This window comes from Echinops telfairi, unplaced genomic scaffold, assembly GCF_000313985.2.
Source record: "Echinops telfairi isolate 266 unplaced genomic scaffold, ASM31398v2 ScPeMD7_5592;HRSCAF=6446, whole genome shotgun sequence".
NCBI lineage: Eukaryota > Metazoa > Chordata > Mammalia > Afrosoricida > Tenrecidae > Echinops > Echinops telfairi.
The window spans coordinates 28,464,871-28,489,747 of NW_022109491.1; the positions used below are offsets into that span (position 1 = coordinate 28,464,871).

General features: G+C 50.7%; 1 protein-coding gene across 2 annotated transcripts in view; it reads left to right on the forward strand.

Annotated features, from left to right (window-relative positions):
- Positions 1 to 22,964, forward strand: part of VPS16 (VPS16 core subunit of CORVET and HOPS complexes) — a 26,363-nt gene extending 3,399 nt beyond the window's left edge. Inside the window, exons 2-24 of one of the 2 annotated variants that reach the window (XM_004697877.4) lie at positions 16,646 to 16,734; positions 16,942 to 17,039; positions 17,125 to 17,253; positions 17,342 to 17,486; positions 17,570 to 17,685; positions 17,792 to 17,914; positions 18,047 to 18,102; positions 18,399 to 18,488; positions 18,592 to 18,686; positions 18,840 to 18,916; positions 19,063 to 19,194; positions 19,277 to 19,404; positions 19,526 to 19,561; positions 19,728 to 19,836; positions 20,196 to 20,330; positions 20,434 to 20,542; positions 20,631 to 20,728; positions 20,811 to 20,918; positions 21,247 to 21,324; positions 21,411 to 21,580; positions 21,662 to 21,758; positions 22,464 to 22,567; positions 22,659 to 22,964. In XM_004697877.4, coding sequence (XP_004697934.1) covers positions 16,646 to 16,734; positions 16,942 to 17,039; positions 17,125 to 17,253; positions 17,342 to 17,486; positions 17,570 to 17,685; positions 17,792 to 17,914; positions 18,047 to 18,102; positions 18,399 to 18,488; positions 18,592 to 18,686; positions 18,840 to 18,916; positions 19,063 to 19,194; positions 19,277 to 19,404; positions 19,526 to 19,561; positions 19,728 to 19,836; positions 20,196 to 20,330; positions 20,434 to 20,542; positions 20,631 to 20,728; positions 20,811 to 20,918; positions 21,247 to 21,324; positions 21,411 to 21,580; positions 21,662 to 21,758; positions 22,464 to 22,567; positions 22,659 to 22,803 — 2,467 coding nt within the window. In that variant the 3' untranslated portion in view covers positions 22,804 to 22,964. The remainder of the gene's footprint in view (positions 1 to 16,645; positions 16,735 to 16,941; positions 17,040 to 17,124; positions 17,254 to 17,341; positions 17,487 to 17,569; positions 17,686 to 17,791; positions 17,915 to 18,046; positions 18,103 to 18,398; positions 18,489 to 18,591; positions 18,687 to 18,839; positions 18,917 to 19,062; positions 19,195 to 19,276; positions 19,405 to 19,525; positions 19,562 to 19,727; positions 19,837 to 20,195; positions 20,331 to 20,433; positions 20,543 to 20,630; positions 20,729 to 20,810; positions 20,919 to 21,246; positions 21,325 to 21,410; positions 21,581 to 21,661; positions 21,759 to 22,463; positions 22,568 to 22,658) is intronic. The other variant, XM_045295285.1, reaches the window with a different exon arrangement.
- Positions 22,965 to 24,877: the final 1,913 nt, after the last annotated feature.

The following is a 24,877-nucleotide window of genomic DNA, read 5'->3' on the forward strand; positions in this document are numbered from 1 at the left end:
TTGAGATATATAAGTATTAAAGTCATCGAGAGCATGAGAGATATTATAATAATGCAGTTAGACACATTACATGGTAACATTGCTCACCTCAGCCCAGCTTGGTGGTCCACGTGGAGAGAGGGGGAAGGGAAAGAGGGCAAGGGAACAAGGGAGAGAGGACTGGAGAGGAGAGAGGTCAGAGAGATCTATATTGCTGACCCACGCCTATATCCCTTTTGGGGGCATGCCAGCCCATTAATTACAGATAAAGACATACATTGCAGGAAAGGGTTATACTATAGGTTACACAGTAATGAGGGGGTGGTCTAGGGCGTGGTCTCTGGGTCTCCATAGGAACTATTATCAGGGTGAAAACTCCGCCTACAGGAGCCTGTCCATTGTCCCCAGAGACAGGGAGCAGGCCCATCCCTGTGGTGGAATGAGACAGCAGTCTGGCAATTGATTGCCCTGGGGTGGGGGGGCAGGAATGCCTGCGCATCTGACCTCCCCCCATACCTGCAGAGATAATAATATGCACAAAAAACAAGACAGGGCAAGACAAAGCAACAAAAAACAACAAAGCCAATGACCAAAAAAAGAAAAGCCTGTAAATATTTCAAGGTCTGTTGACCCTTAGAGTAGTTTCCAGTGGAGTTTGATGGGGTGCCACGCCCTGGCCCCCAAAGTCTGTTTTTGGTAATCCCTGGGGACTTCCTCGCTCTGCTCCCCTTGCTGTTCCATTGCATGCCCTTAGTGTTTTGCCTTGGTGTGGTGGGGTCAGATTGGGCGCAATTCCCACACTGTCTCCAGTGTTGTCTCCTGTAGGGCTATGGGTCAGTGAGGGGTGTTGTGTCTCGTATTGGGGCTGGCCATATGGTCCACTCTGTCCACTGTTTGAAGTAAGACTATCGTCATCAAGGCTTGGTGGGCCAGAATGTGCTCCACTCTTTCTTCCTCCCCCTTCATTTGCTCCCGTGTGCTCTGATCAGACGTGTCCCTCTCCCTGAGCTGTAGCTTCAGTGCTGTCCTTTGAAGTGAATTCTTCTGGGGGGAGGGGCGGCTGTCCACCTAGTTGGGATTGGGGCTGGCCCCTCAAACCTTAGAGAAAAGTTTTTTTAACTAAGAAAAAACCACACACAAATGTAGCGAAAGTCAAATAGTGAACATCCATGTACTCAACTCAGTTTCTACAATCACCCACATCATGTCATGTTTTGTTCATCTTACGTCCTCATGTTCAACACTCACGGAGACACACACACAAACACACACACTATTTGGAAGTCTTTAACATTAGCATGTGGTGTTACCGAACAAACAGTTCATACTCAAATTTCTCCACTTGTCCTCAAAGTGTGTTTTCTTAGCTGGCTTGCGTAAATCAAGATCCACATAAGAGTCAACTTGTTTACTCCTCTCTCTTAATTACGTCTCTTGTATATGAGAATGTTTTAAAAATGGTTTTTAAACGAGGACCATCTGCCTTTTGTTTTCATGATGTTGACTTGTTGAAGAAACCAAGCCACTTTCCTGGACCTCTTGCCCCTGCTTCCTTGTGGTGGCTTTTTCTCTGCTCCATTTTTGCCCTGCTCTATCGTGGCCTCTCTCTTTTTTCCATGGGAATAAGATTTAAAGGCTTGCTTGGACTCAGACTAAGCCCCTTTGGCAGAGAGCCGGGTAGGCGATATTGCGCTGTTGGGGGCTCCTCGCATCTGGGGGCATCATTGTACCTTCCTGCCCCGCTAGGAGTGACACTGAGATTGACTAGTGGTGTCAGTGGGTGGTGACCACATCCTTCCATTGTAAAGTCCTATTACCCCCCTCTTTTGACAAGCAAAGACGCCCTGCTGGTGTAGTGGGTATGAATTGGGCTATGGTCCGCATGGTTGGCAGTTCAAAACCACCAGCAGCTTCACAGGAGAAAGACTGAGCTTTCTGATTAGGCTGGACAAAAACTTGATACTTGGTCAGTTTGACGTCCCTGTACACACAGCTGAAATTGGTTCTAGGCATAAGGATAGCTGGCTTGTTCTTAGCTTTTTAAATACTGATGGAGGTCCTTTCTTTCCTCATGGTGGTATTTTTATCTTTTTATTGCTATTGCTTTATCCTTACCACTTCATTTCTTTTCTGTTCTTATTGTTTCTGCTGGGTTTACCAGTTTATGAAGCACAGGAGTGGGTGCATAGAGATAATAACTGATGGACGGTTTTGTTTTGGATGTAGGGTGGATGGGAATTTCGGAAGTAAACAGTAAAGGTGGGAGGGGAATGGAGCACTAGAACTGAATAGGATTACACAGCTTATTTTAAAGGTGATTGAGTCATGGGGGGGGGGCATAAAATGTTCTGAAATTGATTGTGGTTGTACAGTTCTTCTTGACATGACTTAATAATTGAAACATATGATGTGGATTATTTGCCAATAAAACTGAAAAAAAGGAAAAGAAAGACGGCTTTCTACAAACAATTACCGTCTCAGAACCCCACAGGGATTAGCTGTGAGCCAGCATTGACTTGATGGCGCGAGTCTGGTCTTGGTTTGGATAAGCAAGTAGTCTGTGGGTTACTCTGTCAGGTCTATTGAAACTGAAAAAGCAAACTCAGCGCCGCCGCCGAGTCCATTCTGATTCATGGCAACAATGCAAGACGGTGGAACGGCCCCTGTGGGTATCTGAGACTGTGATTCTTTACAGGAGTAGAAAGCCTCATCTTTCCTCCTCGGAGTGGCTGGTAGTTTTGAACTGCTGGACTTGCAGTTAGCAATGTAAGGCTTAGGTACTATGCCAGTGGTTCTAAACCTTCCTAATGCCATGACTTTTAATACAGTTCTTCATGTTGTGGTGACCCCCAACCATAAAATTATTTTCGTTGCTACTTTATAACTGTAATTTTGCTACTGTTATGAATCAGGCAACCCCTGTGAAAGGGTCGTTCGACCCCCAAAGGGGTCGAGACCCACAGGTTGAGAACCGCTGCATTACTCCATCAGACATCCTCTGGGTATATCAGCTTGAGTCTAATTAGGAGGCAAAAAATAATAATAATAGTGATTTAAACAAGAGTTCATTCAATACATAGAAGTACTAGGTAGTGATAAAAGAATAATTTTAACAGCCAAGAAAACTCTTACGGGTACCTGACAGCTGAGAGTGTTCAAGGAAGGAGGGCAGAGCGGAAGGGAGGTCCTGTTCCCATAGCTGGGGTTCAAACACTGTTGGAGAAGGTGTAGGGGAGGGAAGTTTGCTACTTTATCTGAGTCAGAGCTTGGGCAAGAAGCAACCAACTTAGGCACAGGTGGGACACAGGTGAGCTCTAGTAGGGAGTCAGGTGTGTGAGCTTGCAGAGAGAGTTTGGGCTCCAGTGTGAGACGGAGCCAGGAAGCCTGCTGTGTTCACGTCAGAGCACAGCCTTGTTGGGAGGACTGTGGGGGTGGAGGTGGTGGGATGGGAGCATAAAGGAGAAGCAGGTAAATAAGCAGGTGAGCCAAGGTGCTGATACCCAGGAGGCCCGGAGCACTAAGTGTCCTAATGGAAGGGACCCTGGGGAAATGGCCACCAGGTCAGGGCTGTGAGGTCACCATGGGAAGGTGTTTCCTGGGTGCACTGTTGGGATTGATGGCCTTATACGGCTGACTGACAGACTGTGTGAGACAGTAGGAGAGCATCTTCCTCCTGCAGTGTCACTTGAGCACCCTCTGTAGAGGAACTTCAGCATGGTGCTTACTTGGACAACATTAAGTTAGGGACTATCCCGGCGGTCCCTAACTCATGATGACCCCATGCCAAAAGTAATGAGACATTGCCTGGTTTTGTGTCACCTCCATGATCAGCTGTGGACTAGACCGTTGTGACCCATAGTTTCCATCGACTTATTTTCGGAAGTAGATCACTAGGCCTTTCTTCCTAGTCTGTGTCTGGAAGCTCCACGAAACCTGCTCAGCATCACAGCAGCACATGAGGTTCTACTGCAGTTGGGTGGTGGTTGCAGAGGAGGTGCCCTGGCCAGGAAGCACACCTGAGCCTCCTGCACAGGAGACAAGAAGTCTACCTCCGAACCATCTGTAAAACTAACAGAGCTCAGAGGATAGACGGGGAATAGTTTTCTGGCAATAAACTGGCAACTGACACAGCCCACCCTTTGGCTACGCAGCTTCCACACGCACCCTTATACATACTTTTGAACTCCCTTACATCAACACAGCGATTTGGTTTTTCTTTTTCTGCTTAACAAGAACTGCTGTGCTTTCCAAAAATGAGAAGACAAACTCAGGACAGCATCGTATCCATCAAAGAGTTATATTAATTACATCTCATGTTTAGTCACAACCTCACTGAATATTCTGTAAAGCAATTCAGAATAGGTACTATTGTGTTAGCTAATGACTAAATTGCTACATTTGCCTCCAAAACTTTCTGTATAAAATAAAAATAGTAAGGAGAGGCATGGTAATGGTTAATCTATATAAATACATACATATAGCATACTTAGAGACAATATGCAAAACTTGTAGGTAGTCACGGGTTGCAGTTGCTCTCTCTAGCTTCCTTCTTCACCTGCCCAGCCCACATCCTCCCGCCCAACACCCCCCCCCTCCGAGCCTCTACTGCTCTGTGTTCCTTACTAGTAGAGTAACCCATCCCTTCATCCCTTCATTCATCTGTTATGCTGATTTTTTCATTAGCCTTTACTGTTGAGCATGAAAGTACTAAGAGGTGTCCCAGATAATCCCCTTTTGATATCCATTGTTTGGCTGCAACTCTTATTTCTCTGATAATATGGGATAGTCACATTGACCAGTAGACCAATTCCCATTGTTTAATTCCTGTTGGTTCCGTGGCATAAGGAGCTCAAAATGGTGAGGTGACACCGTGCAGTGAAACCAAGATCCCCTAGTCAGTACAGCTCAGAGTTACCAAGGGCCCCAGAAGCATGGATATTAGGAATAATAGTGAGAGGAAAGGAGCCCGGATAGAGTAGTGGGTTGTATGTTATCCTGCGGTTTTAACCATCGCAACTCCATGGGTGAAAGATGAGGCGTTGGACTCCTGTGAAGAGTTACAGCCTCAGAAACCCATAGGGGAGAGTGAGAGAAGCCACGCCCACTTCCATCCCTTGATTGTGAGTCCAAGTGTTCAGAACATAAGCTTCATCCTTTTCTGGTGCTATCTCCCAATTTGAGACTGTAACCGAGTCTGGCTTTGTTTTGTAACTTTTTTTGTGTGAATTGGGTGGAGGTTCCCAGAGCAGATCATCAGTTTTACATTCAATGATGCATAAACGTTCTCTTTGGTCTCATTCACTGCAGTCATACTCAGTGTAATTTATTGTTTGGTTGAAAATTGAGCTACAGGGGTGAGTTCAGTTCCAGATAAGAGTGGCCAAGGGCCGGAGTCTCCAGTCAGGGGAGTGGGGGCCCTACCAGTCTATCCGACCAGCAAGACTGGGGTCTTCCATGATTTAGCGTTTGAGTCTGCGTTTTCTAATGGCGTTCATTTGAGAGCAGTAGTTTGTGGTAGCCAGGGACCATCTAGTTCTCTGCTTCAGGGTCATGAAGATTGCGTTCCTTTGGCTCTCATTAGTCCTTTGGACTGATTATTTCCATATGCCTTTGGTTCTCATCACTCTCCTTCCTCTGGACAGGAAGAGACCAAGAGTTACACCTTAGAAAGGGCTGCTCACAAGCTTTCAAGACCCCAGAGTAGGATTTCCTAATGGACTCTAGTAAAAGCGTCTATTTTTCATCTAGGAAAGCTGCATATGGGTGAGGGGCATATATTACGTACCGTTCGTCAAGTCACGTGAGCCCATGGCCATAAACTTGTTGCTGCACTTCCTTCGCTGTGAATCAAGGCTTTGGTTAGTTCCAGTGCTGTGCAGAATGCCACGATGGTACATTCTTTAAGTCCTTGGATGACGATTATAAGGCAGAAAAGGCAAACCCACATCTGGAATATGTATCTATTCCAGTAAGACGAAATCTTTGCTCTGCCCATGATGGAAGAGGTCCAACATAGCCAACTTACTTAGAAGGTGATCCCCCGAGAAATGGTGCCATCCTGGGCCATGTCTCTGCTGTTGACTGAAGGCATTCAGCAGTCATTGACCATATCAGCCTTGGGAAGGGGACTCTTCTTCCAAAACACTGGTCCCCAGTGATGTGACCACAGTTTCCAAACAGAGGAATGCTAGTCTCCCCCAAGACAGGAGGGCAAGCCACTTCCACTGACAAGGGCGTGCTAAGAATTTCTTAAGAGTCCAAGATTGTTCATTTCCTCCAGGCTCAACCAGATATCCCCATTCCAAGCTTCAGGATCATTTCTGGAAAATGCCCTGACTCGAATGTAAGAAAAAGGGGAGGCTATAAACCCAACTACGGTCATTTGGTAAATTTTGGGTTTGGGTTTCAGCAATATCAGCTGTGCAGCTACCAGCAATAAGAGACTCTTAGAGCTACTATGGGAACTCCATGGTTCTCAGACTATGATCCGAGCTGAGCGTTAATAGACCTAAGCCTGTCATTTTCTCAGCGTAAGTGCTCAGGGGCACGCCAAAGAACTTGTCCCGCTGGTCGAATTGTAAAATGTTACAGCCACAGTGGGAAACAGTGTGGCTGTTCCTTGAAAAGTGAAACATGGAATTACCATATGACTTCTGGATGAATACCCAAAAGAACGGCAAGTGGGCACGCAAACCAATCGTCGTACCTCAGTATTCATTGCTGCACTAGCCACAGTAGCCAAATGGTGGAGCAATCTAAATGTTCATCAGCAAAGGAAAGATAAAGTTCCTGGGAAAATTCCCTGGTCTTTGCATTTCAGCTGTCCATGAACTCCCCGCATCCCCCTCGGGTCCCTGCAATGGGGTATGTATTATTCAGCAAAGGAGAGACTTGCCTGTGTCGATGAGCCTGCAAACATTGTTCTAAGTGAATCAAGGCAGTCACAATAGGACAAATGTCTTTATGATTCCCCTTATGAAATATCTAAAATCAGCCAGTGTGTAAGACCAAAGTTATTTTTGGTTAGCAGGGAGGGTTAACGGGAGAAGGGAGGTTTTGGGGACACTGGGGTTTTGTTCAGGTAAACAGTGATCATGTTTTTTTGTACAACATGATGGAAGTCATTGATGTCGCTAAATCTGAAAGGGCAAATGTTTCGTAGCGTCTTGTCCTGTATATTCTTACCACAATGAAAAAAAGAAGGATCTGCCTGACTCCACAGGCCTTAGCTCACCCTTACTGCCATCACAGTCAAGCACAGAAGCCCCTTAAAGGCGTGTGGTTCCGTTGACACTTCACAATAAACTGCAGGTGATAGGGCGATTCACTGTGAACCCTGTAATGGGCTGCTAGCACCCCAATGCCCTTGGCAAGGAGCTCAGCACAACACTTAAACTCAAGAGCATGACTCCCCGCATGTCAGCCCCAGGCGTCTGTCTCCCTGTACCACCTTCCACACCCAGGCGTAGTTGCAGCCCACTGGACAGCAGAGAAGTTCACTGGGCTGCCGGGGCTCAGAACGAGTCCACAGTTGCTGGGCAAGCAAGAAGCCTCTGCCGGGGGTGCAGATGGAGGAATCAGGTGAGCTGCAGCAGTGGCCAAGGTCATGTGGAGTGCAGAGGAAATAGGGGTGCTGATGTGGGCAGGAGGCCTGGAACTCATAGGATCTGAGGCAAGTCACAACCTGTGGCTCGGGCACAGAGCGAGGCAGTGGAGCTACTCTGAGGCATTGGCAGGGCCCGGGCAGTGGCCAGCCTCTTGACATGCAGAGGAAGTGGCGCCAGTGTAGGTACGAGGCAGGATCGTGATGTCTGTCAAGAGGGCTGCAACAAACTGAGGGACCAGGTGGTCTGGGTGCTTGGCTGGGCCAGAGAACCACCAGATGTCCTTACAGTGTGCAACCACGACAAGCAGCAGGGAGAGTCCGTTTCCTGCGGTGCCCCTCCAGCGCCCTCTACTGAGCAAATTTAGCAAATGTGCTCAATGTACTGGAGACATGCTTTAAGGCAGGGGTTCTCAACTTTCCTCAGGCTGCGACCCTTCCATACAGTTCTTCATGTTGTGGCTAGCCCCCAGCCATAACATTATTTTCCTTGCTATTTCATCACTGTCATTTTGCTACTGTTATGAATCGGGCGACCCCTGTGAAAGGGTTGTTTGACCCCCAAAGGCATCCCACAGGTTGAGAACTGCTGCTCTAATGGTTTCAGTAGTAAAATGTTAAAAGGGAAAAAAGCATGTGGGTTGTACATTCAGTTAATAACAAATATAGTATAATATTTTAAAATCTCCCCTCCTTTCCCCACCCCATCATCACCTTCCCCAGAAGTAACTACTGTTCCTGGCTCAGTGTGGAACCTTTTGGGCCTTTTCTGTATATTTAGACACAGTCATGAGTGATTATTAGGAGCCCTGGTGGCGAGGAGGAGTACTAAGTTGGACTGTTAACCTAAGGTCAGTGGTTCAAACCCACCAACCTCTCTAAGGGAAGAAAGTGAGGCTGTCGGCTTCCGTAAGGAAGTACAGTCTTGGAAACCTAATAAAGAGTCGCTCTGAGTTGGTAAGAGTTTGGTTTGGGATGTGATGATTGGAATTATGCTTATGAAAAGCATGCCCGCTTTTTAATTACATAAAGTGGTGCATATGGTCCATATTGTTCTGCAGATTCTTAATGTTACAATACGTCTTAGACATTCTCCTGTGTTAGTAGGCACAGTCACTGAATTCATGGGTGACATAGTAGTTACTCATTGGGTGCTAAAGGCAAGGTCAGCAGTTTGAAACCACCAGCTGCTCTGTGAGAAAAATATGAGGCTTTCTACTCCTGTAAAGTTACAGTCTGGGAAACCCCCAGGGGCCGTTCTACCCTGTCCTGTAGGGTTGCTGTGAGTGGCATTGACATTGAGTTTTGAATTTGAGTATTCCAGAAAGGGCAGCCATTTGGTATTTAAGGGAGTTGTTCTAGGTTGGCACGCTGGTTAAGCATTAGATAGCTAATCAGGAGGTCAGCAGTTTGAACCCACCAGCTGCCTCATGGTAGAAAGTTGAGGCAGTTTGCTTCCTAAAAGATTTATAGCCTTGGAAACCTTGTGGGGCAGTTCTACCCTGTTGTAGAGGGTTGCAGAGTTATAATTGACCAACAGCAGTGTTTGTTTTGATTTGTTTTAGACAGTACTGCAGGGTATCCCCCTGTACATTTGTTCAAGTAGTTTTGTGGTTAGAATAGTGGAAGGAAATTGCCAGGTCAGAAAGTGTGCACATTTATAAGTTAGGTAGGTAGAACGTCACTGCTATCCGTCAGGGCCAAACCCATTTATTTTTTTATATTCTACCACTTGCTTTGAAAGTATTTATTTTCCACAATATTGATGCTTTATTTAGCCTTCAACCTTTTTTTGGCCATCTAAACAGCCCAAACGTGAAAATGCTTTTTCAATTCACACTTTCCTAGTCTGTAAGGGAGTCTGGCGGTCTGGCTGTGACTTTTTCAGCTGTGCTATCTCTGTTGATTGGCAGGCAGGGGCTCTTTCTACGTTCTCGGTGCACACTTGTCAAGTGCGACACAGCTTCTCTCTGCTGCTTTTCTTTCATTACGTTTAACTGACGGTTTGACTCTTTATGTGATCTATCAGTTCTTCCCTTCGGAATTCATGGATTTTAGAACTCTGGAAGGTCTTTTCATGTTTTTATCATGGTAGTAATATTAGCCTATTTGAAAAAACTCAATTTAAAAACATTTTCATATAAAATAGGGGCTTCAAGAAGCTGGTGGAAAAACCCCCTTATCTTTTACTCTCATTTCTCACAAGCCCAGTGAAGCTTCCTCACAGACTGCACTAGAACCTCTGACCATTCTGCTGCTAGTGCAGGTTCCTTTCTTGCTTTGTTAGATTGGGGTGAAAATGTGTACACCCAAACATCAGCCAATACAACCTCCAGATTTACAGTTCCTGACACCGGTTTTCCACGTGTGCCGTCATTATTGTCACCCTTTTGGAAGCTCACAGGGGCCGTTCTACACTGGCCATGGGTTGAGTCCGCATCGAATTGATGGGATGAATCTTTTTGTTTTCCAGGGCATTCCACGATCATTAGTTTAGCCTCAAGTCCTCTCTCAAACTCCCTCTACTTCTAGCAACCGCTCATCATCGTTGGTGTCTCTGTAGCTGCTTCTAAGAGAGGTCTGCAGCATTTATCCTATGGGGACTGACTGACTTCACTCAGCATAAGATGGTCAAGACTCCCCCATGGGGTAGCATGCATCTGAACTGCCTTTCTCTCTGTGGCTACACACGATTTCGTTGTCTGACTACACCACATTGTACTTCTCCTGTCATCTGTTGGTGGACATGTTGGTGGTGTCCACCACTAAACTGCTGTGGCAAGTGCTGCTGTGAACATTGGTGGACAAGCTGCTATTTGCATTCCGACTCACTTCTCGTAGGTACCTGCCTGGGATCGATAGTGCTGACCTGCTTTTAGTTTTATTTGGAATTTTAAACATTAGAATTTTTAAAAAAAGAAAATTATCCCCTTTTCAAATGTCACAAACAATTTCCCCTTTGCTCTTTGTGGTTAAAAAAAAAATTCAAAAGCTTCAAAATGTAATTTAATTATTTTAAAAAGATAGCCATTTAAAAGTCAAAATTCTCATTTCTCACCTTCCCCTTCCTCATCTAACTCCACCCTCCCCTATTACATTCATTAGTTGATTGAAGTCTTCCCTGAGTTTCTTTTCTTAAAACAAGCCCATTAAGACTTATTTTTCTTCATTCTACTCTTTTTAGAAGTAATAGCAGTTCTTTTCATTTGTGTTTGCTTTTTTGTTGGCCTTTTGCTTTGTGACTTCTAGGTTCTACATCAGACTTAGAAAATGTTTATACATTTTTGTATAAATTGTACAAATAAATTGTAAAACTACCTGAGATTGTTTTCTAACAGGGTTTTTACCTTTTTAAAAAAATTTTTATTGTTAATTAAGTGAAGGATAACAGCAGATTATCAGTCGTACATTCAACGATTCATACACATTCATTGTCAACTCAATCATTGCAAGCCCGTGATACGGCCTTGTTTGTTTTCTAACATTCACATCTTGAACCCCATCTGGAAAATGTTCTATTGTAGAGATTAAGTAATGGAATAGGTTTGATTGGGATTCTTCCCATATGACCCCTTGTCTCCTCAGTTTGTGTTGATGCCAAGTGTCACTTTCATTAGAGATTCAATTCCCAGGGCTTTATCCCTTTCCATTGATCTGTTGCCTTATTCCTATGCCAACACCATCATTTTAACTTTAGCTTTATGTAATATGTGATAGCTGACAGAGTAAGCCTTGTGTTTTCAAAATGTTCATGCATATTTTCCCTGTCAGATCATCTTTATGCACCTCCTCATAGACCTACAGACACAAAACTGGGATATCAGTTTGTGTGGCTCCCCTCAGAAGAGTGACGGCCTTTGGTTGGAATAACTGTGCATTTAAAGATCATTTTGGGGTGGGGAAAGGGGTAAGGAGGAACCGATAGCAGGGATGTCTCTATAACCCCACTTGAGGGGAACGAACAACAGAATGGTAGGTGGACGGCTACATTGGATGGTGTAAGATAATGGCCAAAGAAGTGTATATATAATATTAATAATAATAATATATAATAATAAGGGCTCCTGGCTGGTAAGGTGGGAGAAGGAGATGATAAAGGAGAGCTGATATCAAAGAGTTCAAGAAGAAAGAAAATGTTTTGAAAATGATGGTGGCAGCAATTGTATAGTTATGCTTGATCTAATTGAATTATAGATTGTTACAAAATCTGTAAGAGCTACCAATAAAAATATATATATTTAAAATATATATATATATATATATATAAGATCATTTTGGAATATTTTACCATGTCTTCTGTATTCTGAGTAAACACTAATTTGCTTTTACAAATGTAGTACATAGGTCTAGGATTTCTTATTTTGTGATGGTGATTAAGGTCCATTCAGAAGTTACCAAATATACGTGTGTATAAGCTGAGTTTTTTAGCACATTAAAAAAAATTCATTTTATTGGGGGTTCATGCAATTCTTATCACAATCCATCCATCCATCCATTGTGTCAAGCACATTTATACATTTGCTGCCATCATTATTCTCAAAACACTTGCTTTCTACTTGAGCCCTTGGTATCAGCTTCTCGTTTCCCCCCTCCCTCTCTGCTCCTCCCTCATGAACCCTTGATAATTTATAAATTATTAGTATTTTGGCATGTATTACACTGTCCAACATCTCCTTTCACCCACTTTTCTGTTGTCCATCCCCCAGGGAGGAGCTTATATGTAGATCCTTATAATCAGTTCCCCCTTTCTACCCCACCTTTCCTTCACCCACCCAATATCGCCACTCATCACTGGTCCTGAGGGGTTCGTCTGTCCTGGATTCCTTGTGTTTCCAGTTCCTATCTGTACCAGTGTACATCCTCTGGTCTAGCCGGATTTGTAAGGCAGAATTGGGATCATGATAGTGGGCAGGAGGAAGCATTTAATAACTAGGGGAAAGGTGTATGTTTCATCGTTCCTACACTATACCCTGACTCTCTGATCTCCTCCACCACGACCCTTCAGTAAGAGGATGTCCAGTTGCCTACAGATGGGCTTTGGGTCCTCACTCTGCACTCCCCCTCACTCACACTGATATGATATTTTGTTCTTTGATGCCTGATTACTGATCCCATCGACACCTCGTGACTGCACAGGCTGGTGTGTGTCTTCCTTGTGGGCTTGATTGCTTCTGAGCTAGATGGCCGCTTGTTTTTCTTCAAGCCTTTAAGACCCCAGATGCTATATCTTTTGATAGCTGGGCACCATCAACTTTCTTCACCACATTTGCTTATGCACCCGTTTGTCTTCAGTGATCGTGTCAGGAAGGTGAACATCGTAGAATGCCAGTTTAATAGAACAAAGTGTTCTTGCATTGAGGGAGTGCTTGAGTGGAGGCTCAATGTCCATCTGCTACTTTGATACTAAACCTATAAATATATGCACATAGATCTATTTCCCTATCATCATATATAAATGTATTTACATATCTATTTGCCTGTATTTAGGTCTCTATAAATGCCCTTTGCCTCCTAGCTCTTTCCTCTATTTACTTTTACTTTCCTCTTGTCCCACTATTCTCAACTTTCATTTGAGTTTCAGTAATTCCTCTCATTACATTGCCCTTGATCAAGCCCTGCGAAGCCTCTTACACCCTCCTCACCATCGATTTTGGATCCTTTGTTGTTCCCTTGTCCCTGGGTTGGTTAACACCACTTCCTTTCCTCCACCTCCCCATCTCCCATGTCCCCCCGGAATCATTCTTCCTGTTGTTTTCTCCTCCAGATTGTTTATCCAGCCTATCTAATCTAGATAGACCTGTAGATATAATAATATGCACCAAAAACAGGACAGAGCAAAACAAAGCGACAAAAGAAAACAAAACAACGACAACAACCAAAAAAACAACGACAAAGGAGCCCTGGTGGTGTAGTGGTTACGTAAGCTTTGGGCTGTGAGCCAAAAGATGAAACCACCCACTCCTTGGGAGAAAAAAAACCAATGACAAAAAAGAAAGAAAGAAAGAGAGGGAGGGAGGGAGGGAGGAAGAAAGAAAGACCTTAAATAGTTCAAGGTCTGTTGGTTGACCTTTGGGAGTGTTTTCTGGTTGAGTTTGATAGGGTGCCACACCCCAGCCCCCAAAGTCTATTTTTGGTATTCCCTCGGGACTTCCTTGCTCTGCTCCCCTTAGTGTTCTGCCTTAGTGGGTGGGGTCAGATCGGGCACACTTCCCGCACTGTGTCTCCAGTGTTGTCCCTCAGTGAGGGATGTTGTCTCTCATAGTGGGGCTAGCTCTATGGTCCTCTCTGTGCATTAGCTGCTCTGAGTGGGAATATCGTCCTGAAGGTTTGGTGGGCCAGGATGTGCTCCACTCTCTCTTCCTCCCCCTTCATTTGCTCCCATGTTCAGCACATTTTTTTATGCAGTTTTTGTGGTAAAATTAGGTGCCTCGGCTGATATTTGGGTCGGCTTATACTCGAGTATATAGGGTATATTTCTAATTGATTCAGGCTAGAGCACAGAAAGTATATTGATATGTGTTGATCACCCTGCTGAGCCCCCCGATTTATTTTTTTCCCATGGATTGGTCAGAAAAGTTGATCTTCTAAGGTTTGGGCTTTCTAAGTCAACAGTACATTTTCTGTAAGCAGTAACAATCTTATCCACTGTCTAAAATATAAGCTGCTCATTTTTCCTTTTAATTAGTTTGTCTGGAGCCCCAAGAAGAATGTCCAGTAGTAGGTAACATCCTCCCCCTCTTTAAGAAAGCTCCAGGAATGATACTGATAGCACACACTGCCCTCTCGTGGCATCCCGGGATTCACACCCCCCACCCCCACCCCACTCCTCCTCCATCTCCTGGCTTTCCCCATTTCTTCATCTCCAACAGGCAGGTGATGGGGTTCTGCTTGCCTCAGACTCCCCCTTCCCCTCAGTCTTCCTTCTCATGTAGCAAGCACCCCCAGGACTTCTCCCTGGGCTGCGATCACTGCCTGCTGGAGCCTGCTGCTGGTTTCCGTTGCCTCGAGTGCTAAGCACCCATGGGTTGACATTTCCAACGTAGGCGCTCTCCTTCGCTCCCGACTCTTGGACTCCTCCCTGGCACTGCGGTCCTTATCCTTTCCTCCAGCACATTTACTCTTCTTCCAGCTTCCCTGCTCAGGAAGGGCACCACCATCCCTTATTTGCTCCCTACTTCCAGTTGATGAGAAAATGCTGTCAAATCTGCCTTGAGACTCAGCTTTCTGTACTTTCTCCATCCCCAAGTGCCAGCCCTGACCACCCAGCTCAGCCAGATGCACGGCCTGTGGTCTCTGCTGCCCAGCCTCGCTGTGCCTTCCCAGTCTCTAGGTTCACTCTTCTTGCGTCTGTGCCCATGCTGGCCACGTGGTGACGCTGCCATGCTTTCCACAGTACAGGGACCCACAGGCGCCGGCTGCTGGCGGTTCTCCACACAGGCCATGGCTATAGCCGCCTTCAATTCTTCCTCTTCCTTAGATAATTGCCTGCTTCGTGTTATTTCTTCACTTGGCTCCCCTCCCTTCCTTGTCTTCTGCCTCACTCGTTCCTTCCCAGCCGGCCTTGAGGGCTCAGCTTAAGTGCTGTGCCCACTGAGAGGCCCCATCACCTGTGCCCAGGTGATGCTCAGTCCCATGCTCCTGCAGCAGCTCTCCTTTCTCAAAGCACCCTCTCTGTGCTTGTAGGAAGTGCTGTGTCCAGTGTTCCTATCCCCACCAGGGAAAAGGGCTTCAGAGGGCAGTGGTGTAATGTGTGATATGTTCCCGCCCGCAGTGCTGGGCTGGCACGAGCTGTGAGCCTGTCATTACGTGGTGTAGACAAGATCTCTTTTCTCAACTCCTTCAGTCTTTGACTCACCCCGAGCACACTCTCCAGTTTTTTCATGGGTACAATTGGCTGTGCTCCTTTCAATCAGGAACTGCATCACAACTGTGAGGTCCCTACATGAGACTGAGTGAAGCCCCCAGTCCCCAATCCATGCTCCGGAGAGTCTGAGAGCACCACATAGGCAAGGATGACTTGGGCCATCTTTGAATAAGCTAGGCTTTAACTTGAGCAAGGTCTTCGAGGTCAGCCATTTAACACTCTCGGATTAACTAAGTCCTCTCTGGAGTCCACAAGCCAGATTGGGGCTTTGAGGGAGGCCCCTCTGTGGCCTTTAGGTCCCCTGAGACCGAGGAAGGGAAGGTTAGTAACCGCTGAGTGGGATCCCAGGCACAATACCCTCAGCCTGGCTCGCTGTTCAAAGCCCAAAATAGAAGGCAGGCTCCCTGGTCTGAGAGGGACACTCGCTGCCTCTTTTTGAAATACTTTGTTGTGTTTTCAGTGAACGTTTATACAGCAAATTAGGTGCCCATTTAAAATCGTCCACAAGAGGATTCAGTGACGTCCCTTACGGTTTGCACAGTGTGTCCACATTCTCCTGAATCCCATTCCTGTTCATCCACTGCCAGCATCCTAGTCTCCCTGCCCCTGTCTTTGCTGTGGGGTAATTGTTGACCATTCGGTCTCACATAAATGGCTTGGTAAAGGAGCACTGTACTCCCGGCTGGCTCTCTCCACTTTCTGAGCCTCCCTGTGCGTTTGCTATGAGGGAAGAGTCCACAGGGCAGTTGTCTTGGTGCGTCCTGCAGCCTCAAACCCAGCCAGCAAGTCTGGGCTTTTGAAGAATTTGAGTTCTGAGCCACGTTTGCCTCCTGTTCTCAGGATCCCTCTCTCAGTTCCTGTGTCCCACTAATGTAGGCCTGAGCTAGCCACCCCACCCCTGTCCTGCCGCAGTGTGTGTGTCCTGGCCTGCACCCTACCTGTCCTGGGAGCTACTGTCATCATGGGTCTCAGCCACAGGGCCCACATCTCCCTTCACCCATGCCCCCTCCCCATTCAGCTGCATGTGAACAGGTGGTTGGCCCGGCTGTGTCTATTCATCACCCGCCCCCTGTCCCACCTCCTGCCTTTGCCTGGGAGGGGCCTCCCACCTGCCCTCCAGAGCTCCGATGGAGGCTTTCAGGACTTCTGGGTCTCCCTCTGTGGGAGAGGCTGATGTCTGCTTGCCTCTGTGTGGGCAGGAAATATGAGCTGTACAGCATGGACTGGGACCTGAAGGAGGAACTCCGGGACTGCCTGGTGGCTGCTGCGCCCTACGGAGGCCCAATTGGTATGTTGGTCCTCTGCCGCCACAGCCACATGCTCCGGGACCATGGGACGAACCCCAGGGCCTTTCATCCTTGGGACCTGACCATCAGGCATGCGTCACACCCATCCCGCCCTGCTGGGATCCTTTAATTTTTCCCCCAAAAGGAGGCCTGCTTTCCATGGGGTGGGCCTGGGGGACTGAGTCAGACAGCCTCCCCTCAACCCACAGCCCTGCTGAGGCATCCATGGCGAAAGGAGAAGGCTGCCAGCGTGCGGCCAGTGCTCGAGATCTACTCGGCGGCCGGTGTGTCCTTGGCCAGTCTGCTGGTGAGCACCCCCACTGGGGTTGGGGCTGGGGCTGGATGCCGATTCCCATGGTCCCCTAAGAGCCCAATGTCCTCCCTCCCTGCAGTGGAAGAGCGGGCCCGTGGTGTCGTTGGGCTGGTCAGCTGAGGAGGAGCTGCTGTGTGTGCAGGAGGATGGGGCAGTGCTGGTTTTTGGGCTCCACGGTGACTTCCGGAGACACTTCAGCATGGGCAATGTAGGGAGCTGGGTGCTGAGGAAGGGATGGAGCAGGGGTGGGGTGGTGCAACCCTGTGGCTCCCACAACTCACGCTTTTTCTCCCCAGGAAGTACTCCAGAACCGGGTTCTGGATGCCCGGATCTTCCACACGGAGTTTGGTTCTGGAGTGGCCATCCTCACAGGGGCCCACCGTTTCACCCTCAGTGCCAACGTGGGTGACCTAAAGCTCCGCCGGTTGCCGGAGGTGCCAGGTGAGCCTGAACCATCCCCGGGGCAGCAGTCCATCCCTGCAGATGGCCCCAGCCATCCTGAACTTGCCCTGTCCCGGCTGCAGGCCTGCAGAGCGCCCCCTCGTGCTGGACTGCGCTGTGCCAGGACCGGGCAGCACACATCCTTCTGGCCGTGGGGCCTGATCTTTACCTAGTGGACCAGGCCGCCTGCTCCGCTGTGGTGAGGGTGCTGAGCAGGGAGGGAAGGAGGCCACAGGGGTCCGCGTGGGGAGTGGGGGGCACTCTGAGAAGTCAGGGTAACTGATACACTCCTGGCCCTGCCCCAGACGCCCCCAGGCCTCACCCCAGGAGTCAGCAGCTTTCTGCAGATGGCAGTCTCCTTCACCTACCGGCACTTGGCACTCTTCACAGACACGGGCCACATCTGGATGGGGACGGCGTCGCTCAAGGTGCGCTCTGGGGATGGCCCAGGGGTGCCACTGGCAGAGAGGACCTCTGGGGGGCAGGGAGAAGGGGCTTTCAGCCAGACTGAAAGGTGACAGCGGCGACAGGGCTGTGACATTTCCCCCTTGTCTTTCTAGGAGAAGCTGTGTGAATTCAACTGCAATATCCGGGCCCCTCCGAAGCAGATGGTCTGGTGAGGAAGGGGGCTGTTTTGCTGGGGGCTCGGACACAGCCTTGTTCCCTGCTCCCCTGGAGTCATCCTACACCCTGACCATCCCCGGAGGCTTGGCGCCTATCCTTCCTGCCAGCCCACCCATAAAGGACACCTTTGCTCCCATCAGCCCTAGACACCCTGGGGAGCTGGTGGGTCAGTCAGCCCTTGTCCCGGCCAAGGGAGTGTGAGCAGTGATGTGGGAGTGGGGTGAGGGGTGGGGGTGGGCCTCCCATGTGGGGTCCCTGATGAGGTGGGGGCGGGGGAGTGCCCCACAGGTGTAGCCGTCCTCGCAGCAAGGAGAGGGCTGTCGTGGTGGCCTGGGAGAAGCGGCTGATGGTGGTGGGTGATGCGCCCGAGAGCATCCAGTATCCTTGATGGGCTGCCTATGTGGGGTGGGAAGGCCAGGGGGCTGGTGCTACCCCACCCCACCGCTCTCTGGGAAGCACGGTGAGCCTTGACCAGGCTCAGGTTTGTGCTGGACGAGGACTCCTACCTGGTGCCTGAGCTCGATGGTGTCCGCATCTTCTCACGGAGCACCCACGAGTTCCTGCACGAGGTCCCAGGTGAGGCCCTCACAAGGGCCCCCCCGGAGTTGGGGGAAGTGGGGGGTCCTCTGCATCATAGCTGCCCTGGGCAAGGACCCTGGAGCAGGAGTAGGCTGTTGAGATAAGGCTGACACCACCTCCCTCACCCCCACCCCCGACTTCCACCCTCAGTGGCCAGCGAGGAGATCTTCAAGATTGCCTCGATGGCCCCCGGGGCACTGCTGTTGGAGGGCCAGAAGGAATATGAGGTAAAGGCCCTTAGGGGAATGGAGTCAGCTGAGAGGTGGGGGCTCCAGCCTGGGTAGTCTTTCCAGCCAGTCCATGGGACCACAGGGCCAGATGTGGGGGTGCTCTCTGTCATCATACCCCAACCCCGGCACCCTTTGCTCCCTAGAAGGAGAGCCAGAAGGCAGACGAGTACTTGCGGGAGATCCAGGAGCTGGGGCAGCTGACCCAGGCCGTGCAGCAGTGCATCGAGGCCGCGGGGCACGAGCACCGGCCAGACATGCAGAAGAGCCTGCTCAGGGTGACTTGGGGGCGCTGGGGGAGGCTGGGTTGGGGGCGCTGGTGGGAGGGAAGTGTCTCTATTTCCCTCTGACCCTTTACAGGCGGCCTCCTTTGGAAAGTGTTTCCTTGACCGGTTTCCACCTGACAGCTTCGTGCGCATGTGTCAGGATCTGCGCGTGCTCAATGCTGTTCGGGACTACCACATTGGCATTCCCCTCACCTATAGCCAGTATCCTCATTTGTCTACAGCTGGGGGAGGTTGGAGAAGGGCTAAGGGCTGGAGGGCACCCGCAGGTCCACAGGAACCAGGGCTTCTCCCCAGGCCGGATCCTTAACCGAGTAAAATACAGGTATAAGCAGCTCACTATCCAGGTGCTGCTGGACAGGTACAGCAGACCCCAGGGGCTATGAGGAGGGCTGGAAGGGGGTGGGCATTGTGGCCCTTGGGGAGGAGTGTCTGGTGGTCACTGCCCCTGACCCATTTCTGTGGGCTTGGCCTTCCCTCACCCCACCCAGCCTTATTCCTCATACTCTTGTTCCCTCACCTCCCAGGCTCGTGTTGCGGAGACTCTATCCCCTAGCCATCCAGATATGCGAGTACCTGCGTCTTCCTGAGGTACAGGGCGTCAGCAGAATCCTGGCCCACTGGGCTTGCTACAAGGTGAGGGTTCCCAGGTCCCTGGTAAGAAAGCCTGGTGGCACGGTGGGTTAGGTGTTGGGCTGGGCTGTTAAGTACAAGGTTGGTAGTTCAAATCCACCAGCTATTCCATGGGAGAAAGATGAGGCTGTCTACTCTCGTAAAGGTTTAGTCTTGCAAACCCCAAGAAGCAGTTCTTCTTTGTCCTGCAGGGTCTCTATGAGCCTGTGTAGACTTGATAGCAGTGGGCTTGGTTTTCGGTGAGGAACAAGCAACAGGAAGTGCAGCGCCAAAGACGGCTGAATCCAGGGCCTCTGGGGATGGCAGTGGGCGGATGTGAGGTACGAGTGTGTCTGCCAGACTAACCCCCTCTCCCTCTGCAGGTGCAACAAAAGGATGTGTCTGACGAGGATGTTGCTCGGGCCATTAACCAGAAACTTGGGGACACACCTGGTGTCTCCTACTCGGACATTGCCGCACGGGCTTATGGCTGCGGCCGCACGGAGCTGGCTATTAAGGTGTGGGTGCCCAGCCCTCCCCAGACCCTCTGGTGGGTGGTGGGGTTAGAAGCCCCCCTGCGGAAGCTCCTCTCTGTGCCTTCCTCTCCTCCCCAACCCATAGCTGCTGGAGTACGAGCCGCGCTCAGGGGAGCAGGTGCCCCTTCTCCTAAAGATGAAAAGAAGCAAACTAGCCCTGAGCAAGGCCATCGAGAGCGGGGATACGGACCTGGGTGAGCAGGCTTAGGATGAGGGCAAGGCCAGGCCTGTGGGCTGAGCGAGGGGCCGGCTGGAATGCCCACTCACCCTGCTGTCGTGTAGTGTTCACGGTGTTGCTGCACCTGAAGAACGAACTGAACCGAGGCGATTTCTTCATGACCCTCCGCAACCAGCCCATGGCCCTGAGTTTGTACCGACAGGTGGGTATGGTGGGTGGGGCGGCCCGGGCCTCCTGAGTCCTTGAGCCGGCCTCCCTGACCCATTGCCTGCTTATGGCCCCAGTTTTGTAAGCACCAAGAGCTGGAGACGCTGAAGGACCTTTACAATCAGGATGACAACCACCAGGAGCTAGGCAGCTTCCACGTCCGAGCCAGCTACGCCGCGGAGGAGGTCTGGGGTCCATGGTGGCACGGGAGGGGGCTGAAGGCTGGGGCAGTGGGCCTGGTTCCTTCCCTAGGAGCCTAGGCCTCTGTCTCAGGTGCACACCCCCTCTGATCTTCACTGCTGAGGAGACCTGGAGAGGTTAAGAGGCCAGGGTGGGGCTTGGTCCTGAGGAGCTAGCCATCCCACCAGGGGCCCCCAGCGGTGCACCCAGTGGGTAAGGCTGCATCTGCCGGGGGGCCCAGGAATTGAGGATCATGCTGTAGCTGGGCAGGACCAGTCAGGCCCTGTAGGCTGTGGGTTCAACCCCCAACCCCCCTACTCTCTTCCCTTGCAGCGTATTGAGGGGCGAGTGGCAGCTCTGCAGACAGCAGCCGACGCCTTCTACAAGGCTAAGAATGAGTTTGCAGCCAAGGTTTGGCCCTCCCTGTTCTAGAAACCTCTCGCCGTCCTTCCTCCTTAGCGCGCTTATTCCCACGCCTGCCTCGTCCTGGTCCCCAGGCCACCGAGGACCAGATGCGGCTCCTGCGGCTTCAGCGGCGCTTAGAAGATGAGCTGGGGGGCCAGTTCCTGGACCTGTCTCTTCATGACACGGTCACCACCCTCATCCTCGGGGGCCACAACAAGCGGGCAGAGCAGCTGGCCCGAGACTTCCGTATCCCTGACAAGAGGTAGGTGAGGGCACCAGCTTCATGCCGATGCCAGGGCTGCCTGCTCCTCCCTCCACGCCTCAAAGCCTGGCTTCCCCATAGGCTCTGGTGGCTAAAGCTGACAGCCCTGGCTGCTCTGGAGGACTGGGAGGAGCTAGAGAAGTTTTCCAAGAGCAAGAAGTCACCCATTGGATACCTGGTGAGGCAGGGACGCTCCCTCCGCCACCTCCTGTGAGGGTGGACCCGGGAGGGAACCAAGCAGGGAATGGGCAGGATGGCCTGCAGTCATGGAGCCCCCCTAGTGCATTCACGTTCATGGGCAGACACCAGCCAGTGGGCCAGCTGCACTGGAGGAGGAGGGGCCCAGATCTGCCTGCAGACAGCAGGGTGAGGGACCACGAGCTACTCTCCTTAGGTGGGGGTGGGGTGGTCACAGGGGAGACCGGGCCAGGGGCCAGGGAGAAGTGTGGGTGTGAGGCAGGGGAGGCTGTTGTAGGGTTTGGTTTGTGGGGCAGGGATTCAGGGGTGTGGTGGGTAGTGAGGTCAGAAAACACAGGGCCCCGAGAGGCAGGTGACAGGAACCACCCAGTGTCGGGGGCAGCGGTGGATGGTAGCGCAGGGCCTTGGAAAGGGTGGTTTTCGGGCTCTAGATGCTCTCTGACATTGGTTGCTTCTGCCCAGAGAATGCTAGGCTCACTCCCACTGTCTGGGGGTGGGAGTGGGGGAGGGGGGTGTCCGTGTGTGAGCGAGGGGGAAGGAGGGAGAGAAAGCAGCGGTGAGGAAGCACACATGAGAAAGGGCATGTGAAACAGACTCGGGCAGCATACATCTTGGACTTTTGCTTATAAGGGAGACAATTGCAGGAGGGCTGTGCTTTCTCGCTCCCACCCCCTGTCCTCCTCAGCCCTTCGTGGACATCTGTATGAAACAGCACAACAAATACGAGGCCAAGAAGTATGCTTCCCGCGTGGGGCCCGAGCAGAAAGTGAAGGCTTTACTTCTTGTGGGGTATGTACGGGCTGTGCGGGCTGGAGAGCGAGCGAGCGAGCGGCAGGGTTGTGGGCAGCCTTGACACTCTCCCTTCCTGCTCAAACCACAGGGATGTGGCTCAGGCCGCCGATGTGGCCATTGAGCACCGGAACGAGGCTGAACTGAGCCTTGTATTGTCCCACTGCACGGGAGCCACTGATGGGGCTACTGCTGACAAGATCCAACGGGCGAGGGCACAGGCCCTCAAGAAGTGAGAAGCCTACCCTGCGAGAGGATCCCCGAGCAGGGGCTCCTCCCCTAACCCTGGGGTTGGTCCAACTGTTGTTGCTCCTTCAGCTCCTCCCCCAGAGCCAAGCTGAGGAGCTGGAGTGAGGCAGCAGTGGGGGTGATTGTAAATAAAGTTGAAGTGTTTTGACGTGCTTGTCTCATATCGTCCAACGAAAGGGGAAGCAGACTCAAGGCAGAGCCGCCCAGACGCCCCTGCAGAGCTCCAGGGGCTGGATTGTGTTGGGGATGGAGGGACTTCTCCAGCTGGACTTCCAAGAGACCTGTGTGTCTCCACCCAGTGACCAAGAGAGACCTCCCAATCTCACGGCCCCTAGGAAGTTTATGAGAGTAGATAGGACAACACTTCACAAGCCCTGGCTCCTGGAGAACCACACCAAACACTGCCACTCCTAGCTCCTTCCGTCCTCCCAGGAGCTCCGTTCTGCCGAGGAAGACTAGTGACAGAGCTTGATTTAAACCCCAGACCTGCTGCTAAGCTTGCGCTTCTTGGGTGGACATCTAAGGTCCCAGAGCTCCCCCTTGGCTGCTCTGGGACACAGGAGGGATGCCAGAGTGGGCACTGGGATTGGGTGGAAGGTCGGGGGATTTGGGAAGACAGTGAAAGGCATGTAGCTGTGGCGTGGTAGAGTTGGAGAAACCCTCTGGACACCTGTCCTTGGGACCCACTGAGCAACGCGTGGTGACATTCTGATTCACAGTAACCCTACAGGACAGAGTGGGACTGGCCCCCATAGAGTTCCCAAAGCTGTAATCTAAGGACACAGCAGCCATCTCTCTCTCTTTTGAGGAATGACTAGCGGAGGCAGTGGGTTATGCATTAGGCTGATATTTGAAAAGTCAGCAGTTCGAACCCACCAGCCATCCCAGGGCAGAAAGAGGAGGCTCTTTGCGCCTATAAAGATATACAGCCTGGGAAACCCACACAGGCTTTTCTGCTCTGCCCTGTAGAGTCTCTATGAGTTGGTATTGACTTGACCATAGTGAATTTTTTTAGTTTGGGCTTTGCAGTTAGCAGTCGAGCGATTAACCACTGCGCCACCGGGACTGCATTCCTTGTCAGAGTAGGGAGCAACTCCTGAATGGTCTCTGGGCCCGAGACAAAGCAGGATGGAAGATTTCCATTCTGCTGAATAAAGGCTCCAGGCTGGAGTGTCCCCCCCACCCCCCCACCTACTGTCAGTGGAGGGCCCATCCCTCGGGTCACCTTGGCCCTTGCCTTCAGTCTGCAGGCCTTGGCTTTTGGGCTTCAAGCCTGAGCTCCCCCACCCAACCCAGAGGGAGGTACCTTTTCCACCCCACCCCCTTGGTCTGGAAGGAGCACAAAGGAGGAAACTGAGCTCCCGGGGCTAACCAAACTTACCTGGGAGAGAGACGACTGGTCCCCTCCCCCAGCCCCTGATTTGTCAATGTCAGTTTATAAAAATCCTCCCAGGGACTATAAATCGAATGGTAACACTACCACTTATAGAGTCGAGAGACAGGACTGGAAGGCCGCCTCTGCACCAATGTCCGGGGCGGCAGTGGACAACGGACGAGCGTGAGGGTGACTTGACAGCCGGGCGGAACCCCTCCGCAGGCCTGCTTACTCACAGCTCTGGCAGTGGATGCGGTCTCCACTGGGACTGTGGCTGGGCTGTCCGCCAGAACATGTCGTACACTGGGCCCGGCCTTCCCGCCCGCGTAACCTGGGCTACCTCACAGCAAGGGGGCCGGATTTCAAGAGCGAGCCAGGGAGAAACGGCCCCCCCTTTTGAATCCTGCGCCAGCAGTCATGCCACATTCGCTTAGTCAAGGCAGTCACGGAGACCGCCCCACCCACTTTCAAAGGGGAAATGGACTCCTCTCTACGTGGGAGTAGCAGTAAGGGCCTGGAAGAGTGTGAGTGAGACCGGACAGTTTGTTGTGACCGGTGTTTGAAAGGATGGATGTGCCACAGCCTATCAGCTTTCTTGTGAAGGAACCAGCAAACACCTCGGGGAAAAGACAGAGATTTTCAAATAGGAGACTGGGGCTTCAGGGCCTCTCTCCTCCCTAGTCGGG